Source organism: Montipora foliosa, chromosome 1 (genome assembly GCF_036669935.1).
Source record: "Montipora foliosa isolate CH-2021 chromosome 1, ASM3666993v2, whole genome shotgun sequence".
Lineage (NCBI taxonomy): Eukaryota > Metazoa > Cnidaria > Anthozoa > Scleractinia > Acroporidae > Montipora > Montipora foliosa.
Window position 1 is genome coordinate 33,173,360 of NC_090869.1, and position 12,500 is coordinate 33,185,859.

The 12,500-nt window shown below is 39.9% G+C and overlaps 1 protein-coding gene across 1 annotated transcript in view; it reads left to right on the forward strand.

The window, feature by feature from the left end:
* Positions 1-6,581: 6,581 nt before the first annotated feature.
* LOC137997027 (SNF-related serine/threonine-protein kinase-like) overlaps positions 6,582-12,500 on the forward strand; it is a 14,182-nt gene continuing 8,263 nt past the window's right edge. The window contains exon 1 of the mRNA XM_068842718.1: positions 6,582-7,244. Within this exon, the coding sequence (XP_068698819.1) occupies positions 6,647-7,244 (598 nt within the window). The 5' untranslated portion in view covers positions 6,582-6,646. The remainder of the gene's footprint in view (positions 7,245-12,500) is intronic.

Sequence of the window (12,500 nt, forward strand, 5' to 3'; positions counted from 1 at the left end):
TCGTGTAATTTTGGCCGGAGGCTGTGGAAGGTTTATATGTGTCAGAGCACATTGGCATGACCAATGTTATCTCGGTATGACATGATCTCGTATCCCTTCCGATGAAAATATTAGACAGCACGCATGATCTGGTCTGCAGGCTCTACAAAGTCATGCATTTCTAAATTTGTAGGAGCATGTCGGACTTTGCAAAGCCCTCAGACCAGAGGGACACCTTGTCCATTCAGCTAAATAAACGATTGAGTTCCCCGGACGGGAGTTATAGTAGCTCAATTGGTAGAGCATCCGTCTATGTGTGCTACGGAGGTCGTATGTTCAAATGCTGCATCGGTCTCTGATTTTCAGTTGTCCTCAGTTTCGCCAGTTGCCAAGTAGCTAATTTCCCGGCATTCCCTAGCCTGCGTAGCAAGCAGTTTGGTGAATTTTAGAAGCTTCTTTCCACCGGGGTTGACTTTCAAGTCGCGTGATCGTTTGAATGTAAACCGAAGTCACAAGAGCAAGAGAAAGGGGAGGGGGCCAGGAGAAAGAGCGAGAATTCTCACACCTTCTCCACGCCCCCCTCCCCCCCCGCCCTCCCCCTTCTTGTTTGACGTCGCTCCAGGTTTTCAAAACGATCACTCGAAAGTCAATAGCGTCTAAAATTCGCTAAACCGCCTGCTACCTATTTCCATATCACGTTGGATGCGCCGTCTTGGTGAAGCAAACCCCCACGCATTTGATAACGTATCCTTACTTCAACAATGTTATATTAGTGGAATTATTGTTTTATTGTAGCATTGGTGTTGTAGTTCCTACTGTCTCTCTGTCTCTCTTTCTCTCCCTCTCCACTCAGAGGTAATAATATTATATTTGACAACTAAGATGAATAAATGTGTCGATTTTAAGCTGCTTGACTTGGTCAATGGAAGGCAATGCTTTACATGATAAGACCTGTCGAAGTTGATCGATATCGTTGTGCGGCTGTGAGGATAAATATATATCCCCAAAGCCGTACAACCAGCCTTGCATCATTGTTTCGTCATTTTACAAGTCAACGTAGTCTTACTGTAAGAATTGTCGTGAGTTAGTGAACAGTGAAACAGGTGAAACAGATTCTAGTGATGATGATGGCGAAGACTATGACATTGATAAAATTAAAATGATGACACTGATGAGAAATAAACAAAAGGGATTAAACTGTGAACAGCAGTGTCCATGTATTAATATAGTCTTGAGAATGAGAATGATCTCGGCAACTAATTGCTGTGATAAAATGAAACAATTTGAAGAACTATTTGGCAATCTTAAGAATTACAATTGCAGGATTACAACTTTAAATTATGCTCAGTTACAACGTGTTAGGATGTTAAATTATCAGCAAAATTAAAGTGGCGTTTTTATTTATGAAAATGTAATTTCTGGCAAGAGACAGAAATTGATGCTCAACGGCACAAAGCAGATAGGCTTGGGAGAAATAAGTTGCATGATGGGTAATGTGCCGTGTATAAAATTTGAGGTTGTCATGTGCTTAGCCATTACTCCGGGGGTCGGTTCGGGGAATACGTTTTGGTTTATGTACTATATATATATTTCAACAAATTACAATATTACAATATTAGTTTCAGTTGGGAGTTGGAGGTGATAGCTCATGCTCCATTGTGAGTAAGAAATGTGAAGAAATGCTGCACTTGACGTTAGTTCTCTCTACGCCAACATTCCTCAAGAAGAAGGAATTGACGTTGTTTGCCGCTATTACAAAGATCACTATGAGCAGAAATTACCTATCCCGAGAAGCGATCTACGGGAACTAATGCGGCTCATTCTTGAAGAAAACTCTTTTAATTTTAATGAAAAACACTTCGTATAAACTCACGGCATTGCTATGGGAACTAAAATGGCGGTCGCTTTCTCCGTTATTTTTATCGCGGACCTTGAAAAACGACTGCTAGCGGCTAGCCCACATATTTTCTTTGTGGAACATTCCAATGGAGGAAGTTTCCATTTTTGTTAATTTCGCTAACTCATTCCACCCTACGATCAAGTTTACTTGTGAAATGTCATCCGAACGCGCTGTTTTTCTCGTTACAGAGGTATTCAAAGGACCACGCCTTTCATCTCTTGGAATTCTCGATTCACAAACCCACTTTAAGCCCACTGAAACTTTTCAGTATACACACTTCTCATCTTGCCACCCTTTCAATACGAAAAAGGGTTTTATCAAAGGAGAAGCATTACGTCTTTTAAGAACCAACTCAGTTAAGGATAATTTTTACAAACACATGCAAACGAGACTTTGAACAAAGAGTCTGACGGTAACAGAAGCTATCCCACAACGCTCGTTCATAACGAATCCTGACTGAAGTTCAGTTCTCCGACAGAACAGAGGCTCTTGGTAACAAAACAAAGCAGGCTAAAGAAATTTTACCGTTTGTTACCACTTATAACCCGGCTACACCGAATCTTAAAAAGATTCTTATGAAACACTGGCACATCATCCAACAGCAACCTAGACTTGCACATATCTTTAAACAGCCACCGATTGTATGTGACAGGAAGGAAAAATCAATCAAGGGCGTTTTAGTCCGCGCAAAGCTTCCTTTAATCGCGCCGCAATCATAAAAAACGTGTAAACAAATAAGCACTTTCAAAAGGTTTGTTTTCAAAGAAGGAAATTTACATATGATCTTCTGCTAGCAACACGCTCAGGCTGTGTTCACTCATGTCTCACCGCAACTCAACTGAGCAAACAAAACTAGCCCCTGACCATTTACTAAACGCTCCTTCGTTTTCACTTCGAACCTTTCAGTTGATCATTTATAGCGAACGTAGAAGCTGAGGACTCGTAGTTTTTATTTAAACATTGAACTGAACTGAATTGAAATAACAGAACAATTAACGAAAATAGCCTAGGAAAATGAACACTCGTGAAACCGCACACAGATTCGTTTATTTACCCTCTGTTCTTGTTACACCGGACGTGGTTTGTGGGAAAGGAAATACTGATTCTTGTAGTTTTTTACATACCTTGATTACGGATAGCGTTTATTGAGAGAACTCACAAGTTTCGAGATTTAGAGCCTTACGGAATATCAAGCCTTGTAACACAGAAGGATTCAGCCAATTAAGTTTTACAAAGAAGTGACCCCATTTTTTATTATGAAAGTGGAGTTTGTTATTTTTCCTGGCAATGAAACCCTCGATTTGGTGCATTGTTTTGCATTTTAATATTAATAGGCCAATAGTAGGAAAAGTTTTCCTTAACTTTGAGCGAAAAATAAAGCATTTGCACTCAAGTATAATGTGGTTAACTATAGAATATTGTCATCCTTATTATCCTCAGAAAAAAGTCCAAATAAAAAATCTTAGTAACACGTAGGTTTTTAGAGTTAACTTTTGTGACTTGAGAACAAATTGAATGTTTAACTCATTCCAAAAGGTGCTAACCTTACTACAGTAAAAAAGAACTGTGTTGATGTCTCCATTTCTTTATTACAGAAATGACATAAAGGGGAGTCAGCTAAATCAAATTTGAAGAGCATGAAATGTTTGAACAACAAATTCTATGAAGTATTTTAGATTGAAATTCTCTTAACTTTGTATTCAACGTAATTTTATAGGGCAAAGAAAATGTTCTTTCCCAATCAACCACTTCCTGGTATTTTTTCGTAGACGTAATGCGCCGATCAACTCGAAACTTCAACATTCCCCCCCCCCTCCCAGCCGGGTATTTGAACTTTTGAAGATTGGATCACTCAAATTCCCGCCCTCTCGGGCCAAAATGGTGTTCAAATGCCCTACCCTATCGTCGGATTTGAAGGATTTGTCTGTCATACCCTGTTAAAGAACAATCGTCGTCGGCTCCTGCCGTCTTTAATAAAGACCTTTTGAAGACCTTTTTTGTAAGCCAATCGCTCACAAATGCTACATCTCGTCCTTTAAACTCTTCCATCTCCTCCAAACACGTGTTTTATAGCTGTTAGCGACTTCGGCGCCCGAAAAAAACAATTATTTGAAACCTGACACTTCCGGTTCAATTTTCCCCACCCCATGCAGGCAAAGGTCAAATTCCCCACTCCCCGGGCACAGAGAACTGTCAAATGCCCGTGATTTGCCGGGGGGGGGGGGGAAGGGGTGGGGATGTTGAGTTTCGATTTCATCGGCGCATGAGGTTAGAAGAAATTTTAGAAGAAAACGTTTCATGCAGTAGTTTCGATTGGATCTTTCCAAAATCGAGCTTTTCCCCTCAGTCCAAGCCCGGCCTCCAAGGTGTAGTGAAAAACTATCTAAATCTGCATTACAATCGTTTTAAACAGCCGCGTTTTCATTTGTCTTTAACAGTCTACGCCCTTCCTCCGGGATGGCATTAAAGAGGCTAAAAAGGAAATGATGATCAATAGGTGAGAGGTGTGCATGTTGTAGAAAACCGGCAAAGTGAGTCGATGAGGTCCCGAACATTTATTAAGCCAACATATAACTTTTGGTTGTAAACTGAGCGGGATTCAATGCAGATGAATCTATTGTTCCATAAAAATTGTTGATAAATGTCCGAGGTTTAGGAAGGGTTTATACAGTTTAAGGAGGCCCATGTCATGATGCACTCTTTATAAAATTCAGGAAGGATTATTGATAACTTGGAATAGTTGAAATTGCAGTTAAACAAGAATTTACCACCAGCCGTCCTCAGGTGAAAATCCAAGAAATACTTCCAACTGGCTGCATATGGAGTTAGATACTTCGTAAGATACATGATTCTTTGAGCCGAGGTCATCGAGTTCAAGTTAACTCTTTTTTAACTTTATCTTCACATTTCCAGACAAAACTGAAGAAAATAACAACCTATTACTTGAAATTAACGTCAACCTATACAATATCTTAGGTAAAGCAAACGATTTAATAATTCGCACTTTTCCAATCAGCCTTTATCCTCTCCAACTCCATCCTTCAGTTTACCAATTGTTTTGATGATTTTTCAATTGATTCAAATTTTGATTTATAAAACATTGGTGTGAAGTAAACAGATTTCCAAGTAGGAGAGACTCAGTTTTATCGTGGTTAATCTTAGCACTCACACATTTCTTCTTTTTTTCATCGACGTGTTTACAAAGCAGCTAGGGTTACCCTGGCGCTAGGGTAACCCTATCTGAGTGCTAGGGTTACCCTAGCGCTAGGGTAACCCTAGCTGCCTTGTAAACGCTCTGCTAGGGACAACTCGCCTACCCGGGACAACTTTTTGTGTTTGCGATGCTGGCGGTTACCAAGCACGCAAAGTTGTCCCGGGTGGTAGGGTATCCCTACCTGTGAAATCCGGGCTATGTTTGACCCTCCTGCTATGCTTGTAAACAGGGCCTTAGGGCCAGTATGTGTCCCGAATAAATTAATAACGTTAAAAAGAGTAAGATTGCAGACAAAGGTTGTCATATCGTCGGCAAAATTTACTTAATTTAATTTCAATCTCCCCTACTGTTATTCGTTTTATTCAATGATTGTTGCGGATGGAAATTGCTAACAATTCGAGAACTATAGTAAAAAGAGATGGCGATAAAGAATCACCCTGGCGAACTCCTCGTTTAACCTGGAAGGATCTACGCAACTCGTTAATATTCTTGTAAAATGTCTTGATCCATGTTATGAAGGACGCACCGAAGCCTAAAATTACAAGACATTTAAAAAGAATGTCTAACTTAAGAGAGTCGAATTCCCTTTCAAAATAGATGGCAGACATTATGCCTTAACATCCCTTCATTTCCGTAAAGTCCATGATATCCTTAATTCAGCTCGTGATGTATTATATGTATGGCAGCTGGACCTTTTCTCAGTTTTCTTATCTTTTTGCGATAGCCTTCGAGCAAATTTTTACGTCTACCTTTGCAAGAGAATAAATTTATATGGTTCCCCCCTCTTTTGACCTCTTATCGTTCCGGCATTAAAAATTGGTGTCCCACTCCTTATTTTCATCAGGGACCTTTCATAAATAATGACAGGTCCCTGAAGATTTGTTTTCTGAAGTGTCATTGGATTTAAAGCGCTGTAAAACGAACAGATCACATATTGCGGGCTTCTTGAGACGAGGGGAAATCACAGACTCTTAAGAATGAATTATCTCCGAACAGAGTGGAATATACCATGCAGGAAATTACATGTATTGTTAATTTTTTTTCCATTTTTTTTCTGTCGTCGGCAGTTTCCATTTCCCCCTAACATTTTAATACATGTTATACGATGTACAACACGTCAAGGGTGGCTTTTGGCGTGTATCCATTTCTTTATGCAAACGAGCCACATTTGTCAGTACAGTGTACTATCTTTTTATCTTTTTATTTTTTAGCTGCTTAGACTTCCAGTGAAGCTAATGGCTTTGGGTGATTCGCTTTTACCTATTTGAGCTATTATAATGCGTGCTAACTTCTCCTTAGCCTGCGCGCAGCAGGACATGTAACTCGAAGAAACCTTGCGGCGCAAGCTAACTTCTCCTTTGTACTGTACAAGTGTTTGGCAGCCAACATGTCGTGAGCCACTTCCAGTTCGCAATATTCCGCCTATGTCATCCTCGCGTTCTCATTGGTTCTGTGATGTAAACTGACGTTTTCTATTGTCTGTTCGGAACATTGTCCGGTAATCAAACACAAGAGTGGAAACATGGCGGGTCCATGATGGTTGAGGCAACACCATGGCAAATTACTCGCGTAATTCCTCCTTGAAGGATGGACAAATTGCCGGCTTATATGATTTACAGGAAACACTGGGATGCGGGCATTTTGCTGTAGTCAAAGTTGCAACACATGTTTTTACGGGCGAACGCGTGGCTGTAAAAGTGATTGACAAAACTAAACTAGACGAAGTCGCTCGCGCTCACCTTTTCAAGGAGGTTCGATGCATGAAACTTGTTCAGCATCCAAATGTCGTTCGGCTTTATGAAGTCATCGACACACAGACTAAACTATATCTCGTTCAAGAACTTGGCGATGGCGGGGACATGTATGAATACATCATGAATCACGAACAAGGCCTCTGTGAGGACAGAGCTCGACATTACTTCCAGCAAATAGTTCTGGCCATCGATTATTGCCACAAACTTCATATTGTTCATCGCGATTTGAAGCTGGAAAATGTTATATTCTTTAGGAGTCTGGACGTGGCTAAACTCACGGATTTTGGATTTTCGAATAAGTTCACTCCTGGTCACAAACTGGATACGTCTTGCGGCTCGCTAGCGTACTCTGCTCCCGAAGTATTACTTGGGGACTCGTACGAAGCTCCAGCGGTCGGTAAGTGTGATTATTATTTTTGTTATAAAGATAGCTCGCCCTTTGAAAGGTAAGGTGCTTGTTTATTTCCTCGTGTTATTACTGTAAGTTCTGCTTGAATGAATCGACTCATTATCATTCACGAAGTCGAAAATTTAAGTTGTAAATTCTAGACGAGTGAATTCATACGCAATTGTCCATTTGCCTAAACGATAATTTTGTGAATCTTTTCTTACAATTTTTTAGTATAATTTCCCTGTTATCCACACAAAGTATTTGTTGTACCTCGTTACGTGAAATTTACTGTCACTGTACCGTGTATTATTGTGACCCCATCCTGCGCTGTTTGCAATTAATTTCGAACGTTTGATCAGCTTCGTCGAAATTATCATGATAACATACGGTGAAATAGCCGAAAGGTTCTTCTCTTAATCGCAAACTTTGGGATTTTCTTTTCGTTTAAACACTGGCTCCTCAGTGAGATGTTGAATTGTGTGCGTATCCCTTTGATTAAATGGCTCTTGACTAGGATGATTTCGGATGATTTCAAGAGTGTTGCGCCCTGGGACCATAATTTGTTGTTGCGATAGTTTCATGTTCTTTTTCGAACGCTCGCGAAAATATCAACTTGATACCTGTTCGGTTGGCGACTGATTAGATCTTTTTTTTTTTATTATTATGTACATTTTTCTTGATATATGGCTCGCTGGCATTCTAGGTATAAAAATTATTACAAACAAGCTTTATGATTCAAGGTATCAGACAACATATATTTTTTTTGTATCTGATAATCCTTTTGATAAAAAGTTTCTAATCTCTTAATCTTTTGGAGGTTCATTGCTTTGAAGGATTTTGGTTCGCTTATTTTGTCATGACAAGGACATTTGGATAAGAATTTTGTGTACTCAGCTCAAAACGCTGTTGCAGTTAATTTGCAATTTTTATCCTCATCTATGTATGTTGAACCATGTGCGTTCTTTCAATGCCATCATTCCTCTTTGCAGTGCTTAGAAGGCAAAAACCAGGGATTTTCATAAAATGTTACTGTCACATGGTTCCTGTGACCATTTTTTATAAGAGCTCTTGTGAAAGTATCCGTTGCTGTGATTGTGTGATTCCAGAAAGTATCCAATTACCCCACCCACGGATGGTCCTTCTGATTATACCCCCCTGACCAACCCCCTCGGACTTTCCGTTCCAGAGGGGGCATGTATAACCCCCCACCCCCCAGGAATTTCCTATATTCCTTTTCATGGCCTTAATTTGCCGCATTTAGAGATTATCGTCTGTGTACTGCTTAAAATTAACTGTTCTCATCTTAAGACACATTTTTTTTATAGTCTTTGATCTACATGTACTTGTAATCTTTTGCAAGGCAACATGTATTTCTTACACAGGTAGAGCAAGCTTGATAGACTAGGAGCAGTCTGTCTTTTTTATTAGTCTGTCGAGGGAAACGCGCAAGGCACCGAAAACAGAGGTTAATAAGTTTATGTCATCTCAAGAAGACATTTACAGCATAACTTCAAATTTGAACTATTCATTGAAATAAAACTATGTGAACATTTTCGAATTTCAGAATGACTCTACTAAAAACCAACTTACAGACAAAGTTTATCAGTAAAATTTCGGCCTCCGGTCCCAAAGTTGATTTCTGGTACTGTAACTAAGTTTCACTATGTACACGTCTAGTCTCAGTCAGTTTCATCTCAAATGCAACATTTACAGCATAACTTCAAAGTTAACTATTGATTTAACATTAAACTATGTGAAGGTGTTCGAATTTCAAAATGGATCTACGAAAAAACTAACTTACAAACAAAGTTATCGTTAAATGTTTGGCCTCGGGTCCTAAAGTCACCACAACGTCAATATTTGTAATTAAGCTTAACTTACGTACATTTCTAAGAAATGTTCGCTTTAATGCCTTGCACAATCTAGTTGTAGTCTAAAACAAAATTCACTGCTGCTTACTGAAACAAAATTACTTAACATGTAAGATGTAAGTTGCCTTGTATAAGACTTTTAATCTATATGGCATTTCAGACTGTCTGAGCCTCTCTATGGTTACCTGTAAATGTCAGTGAATGGCATTTTCATCGAGCGTTTCCCTAACATAGTCGGTTTTTCATCGATATTGTCGTGCATAACGAATTGTTTTGTGGTAACGCTACTAGCGAGCAACAGGTTCAAGAAGCAAAACAAAAACTCTGATCGCGCAGCGCACTCTTTGGCAGTTTTCTATCCTTGTCATCACACAACTATGGTTGTTAAACTTGTCATAAAATCGCCGATTTATTATATAAGATCGAAAAAAATTGTTATAACTGGAAGTCCTTGCTTTCTCTATAATTTTGCGCATTTTAAGTTCCAGTTTATGGGAAATAAACAATGAATGAACTTCCATTGAAGAATCATGTTTTCTTCTGGTAGGCACAAGAATCTAAGCGTCTGGGTATAAATTGCTACGGTCAGCCATCTTGATTTTTCTCGTGCATTCATACAGTAGTGCGCGCCAATATGAAGTGACTGTTCCTTGTTGGAGAGATAATAGCGAACTCTCAGCAAAGAAGACTTTGGAGAGAAACATCTTTAAGTTTTTTCTATTTCTTGTGCTACAAATCAAAATAAGCGTTGTAAGTACCAGTATGTCTCGTACGATCGATTGTGTCTTTTACAACCCTGTGGAAAATTCTTCTTGTGGGCACCCTGCATACCCCTCAGAAAATTGGACCCCTTAGCCCCCACTCCCTAGGAATTTCTGTTGACCATCCGTGGGGAGGGGAAGGTTTGCATATTTTCTGGAATCACACATTTCTAAAATGTGAGTGAATAAAAATTATTATTGGTTATGAAACAGCATTGGAATACTGGTTCCGTGCATTATGTCCTTTATCTTTAACATTAATCTGTGAAGTGACATCCACCAGAAGCCAACGTCATTTCGTAAATCAGGGGAACAACAAAATACAACAAAATTACACACCGCCAAGGGGGAACAATTTCAAATGAAACATCTTGGGAAACTACTCAAAAGAACAAGGATTGAAATTCACCCATCACAGCTGACCATTGTGATACATAGAGGCGTGTAGCCAGGCAACCTTATCGCCTGACAAAGACCAGCATTTGGCAGTCGAAATATCATGATCTGCTACTTAAGTGATATCGTATCTAAATCACAAGAATATTAACACAGCACAACTTACATTAAATGGCCATCATGGCTGCAAGAACATTCCTCTCTCCCAGGCTCATGCAATATATATATATAGTATATATAGATAATCATGTGAATCTTGGTTCACAACAAAATTGCTTAAATTACTAGATAGGTGTTTCTGATGGATTGGTCTCTCATTAGAATGTTCAGTGCTCCTTGAAGCAACGTTGACACTGGGAATGTGTCTATCCTGAAAAGGGGGTCTGGGTCAGCAACCTTCACCATAGAGACATTTTGAAACAAACGGGCATCTCCTCTAACAAGTTCAATGTTAGCCCGTTTCTGCGGACAACTGTAAAAGGTCTGGGATCGTACCTTGTGGATAACTTGTTGGCACGCTTTTGCAGCAACAATACCTTATCACCCTGGCGAATGTCAGAGGGAATTGTCTTATCCTTGTATGCCTCGGCCTTTGATTTTCTCAGGTTGTTGTTGTAGCGTACATCTTGAAGCACTTTTGAAGGGTTAGTGAGATTCAACTGCGGTACCTTGGTTCTGATATGGCAATTGATCATCAAAGAGGCAGGAGTCACACCTGTGGAAGAAAGTGGTGCATTCCAGTAATTCACGAGGAAAAAAAAAACAGTTCGGAATGCCAGTTCTTCCCTTCAAGATGAGCAATTCTAATAGTTTTCTCAAGGGTCTCATTGAACTGCTCCACTTGTGCACTTGCGGCTAGCCAAAGGGGCGTTATTTTACAGTGGTGAATACCCATGTTCTTGCACCATGTTGTAAATTAACCAAAGCCAAAAGGCACATCATCTCATGTGATGACTTCCAGAATTCCATGTGTTGCAAACATTTTGTTAAGGTGGTCGATGGCAGTAGTGGCTGACGTGAACCTCGGAATACTTAGAAGTTTCGTTGACAGCAATGAAGAGGTATTCACCTGAGAGGAATGGACCACAGTAGTCAACATGAATTGTATGCCGCACTTAAGTGGGTGGTACTGTCATTCTTAAGGATTTGGGGAGGGGGGTGGGGGAAGGGGGTTTAGGACCAACAACTTGACAACCAAGACACTCACATACGAAATACTCAGCTTGCGTGTCAATGCTAGGCCACCAAATTCTTTGTTGCAGATGCTATTTCACTTTGGTGATGCCTTGGTGTCCTTCATGAGCCAGTTGAATCACACGAGGGCAAAGTGCTTCAGGGATTACAAGGCCATTACTTTGAAACAGAAGGCCACTCTTCTGGGAAAGTTCTCCACTTAGTTCCTTGTAGGGCGATGGGACAGTGTCCCATTTTCCAGTGTTCAAGTATGTTTTGACAATGTTCAGGGTTGCATCACTCTGAAGCAAGGAGAAGTTCTTGAAAATTAGCAGACTCCATTGATCGTGCAATTTCAAGCAAGGAATTCAAAGAGGCGGTAGATTTTCACAGTAGTCTTTTACAAAGCGTAGTAGATGAGCAATGAGCTAAGATACTCAAGAAAATTGCTTCTCTAACCCAGGCAACCTCTCTTGTTTATCATAGTCTGTGGATACTGTTAATGAGTAATGGTGGCTACATTTTGTTTCATGAGGAAAGGAAAGAAAGGAAAGGAAAGGAACTTTATTTAAGTGTCTAATCTTCTAGCGTCGTGGAGCACTAATCAGGGACACTGTAAATTGAAATTAACAAGTTAATGCATTATCAAAGGAACAAAGAAGAAGTCCTCATTTTTAGTTGAGGCCAGTTTGCTTCCAAAGAACTTTTACAAAAAAGAAAAGCCATTTTAAGCCAAAGCATCTTAGGACAAATGCAGCTTGGCCAATGAAATCATCAGAGCAACCCACAAAAGTCAGTAGTTCTGTGGAGAATTCGGTCGCTTATTGTATGCGCTATCTGGAAGTGAATTTTAGGCTTCGAACGCCCTCACCCCACTTTTGGGCCTTTGAGCCCCCCAGCCCGCCTGGATATTTTCTAGAATCACAAATTGTCCTCAGTGGCATTAGCTGGACAGAATCCATATCTTTTTGGTTCCATCCATAAAAGGCACCTTGGAAATGATTTAACTGCTTCATTGTTACTCACCAGTGGCAGTAGGTTTACCTAACGTTGGTTTGTCC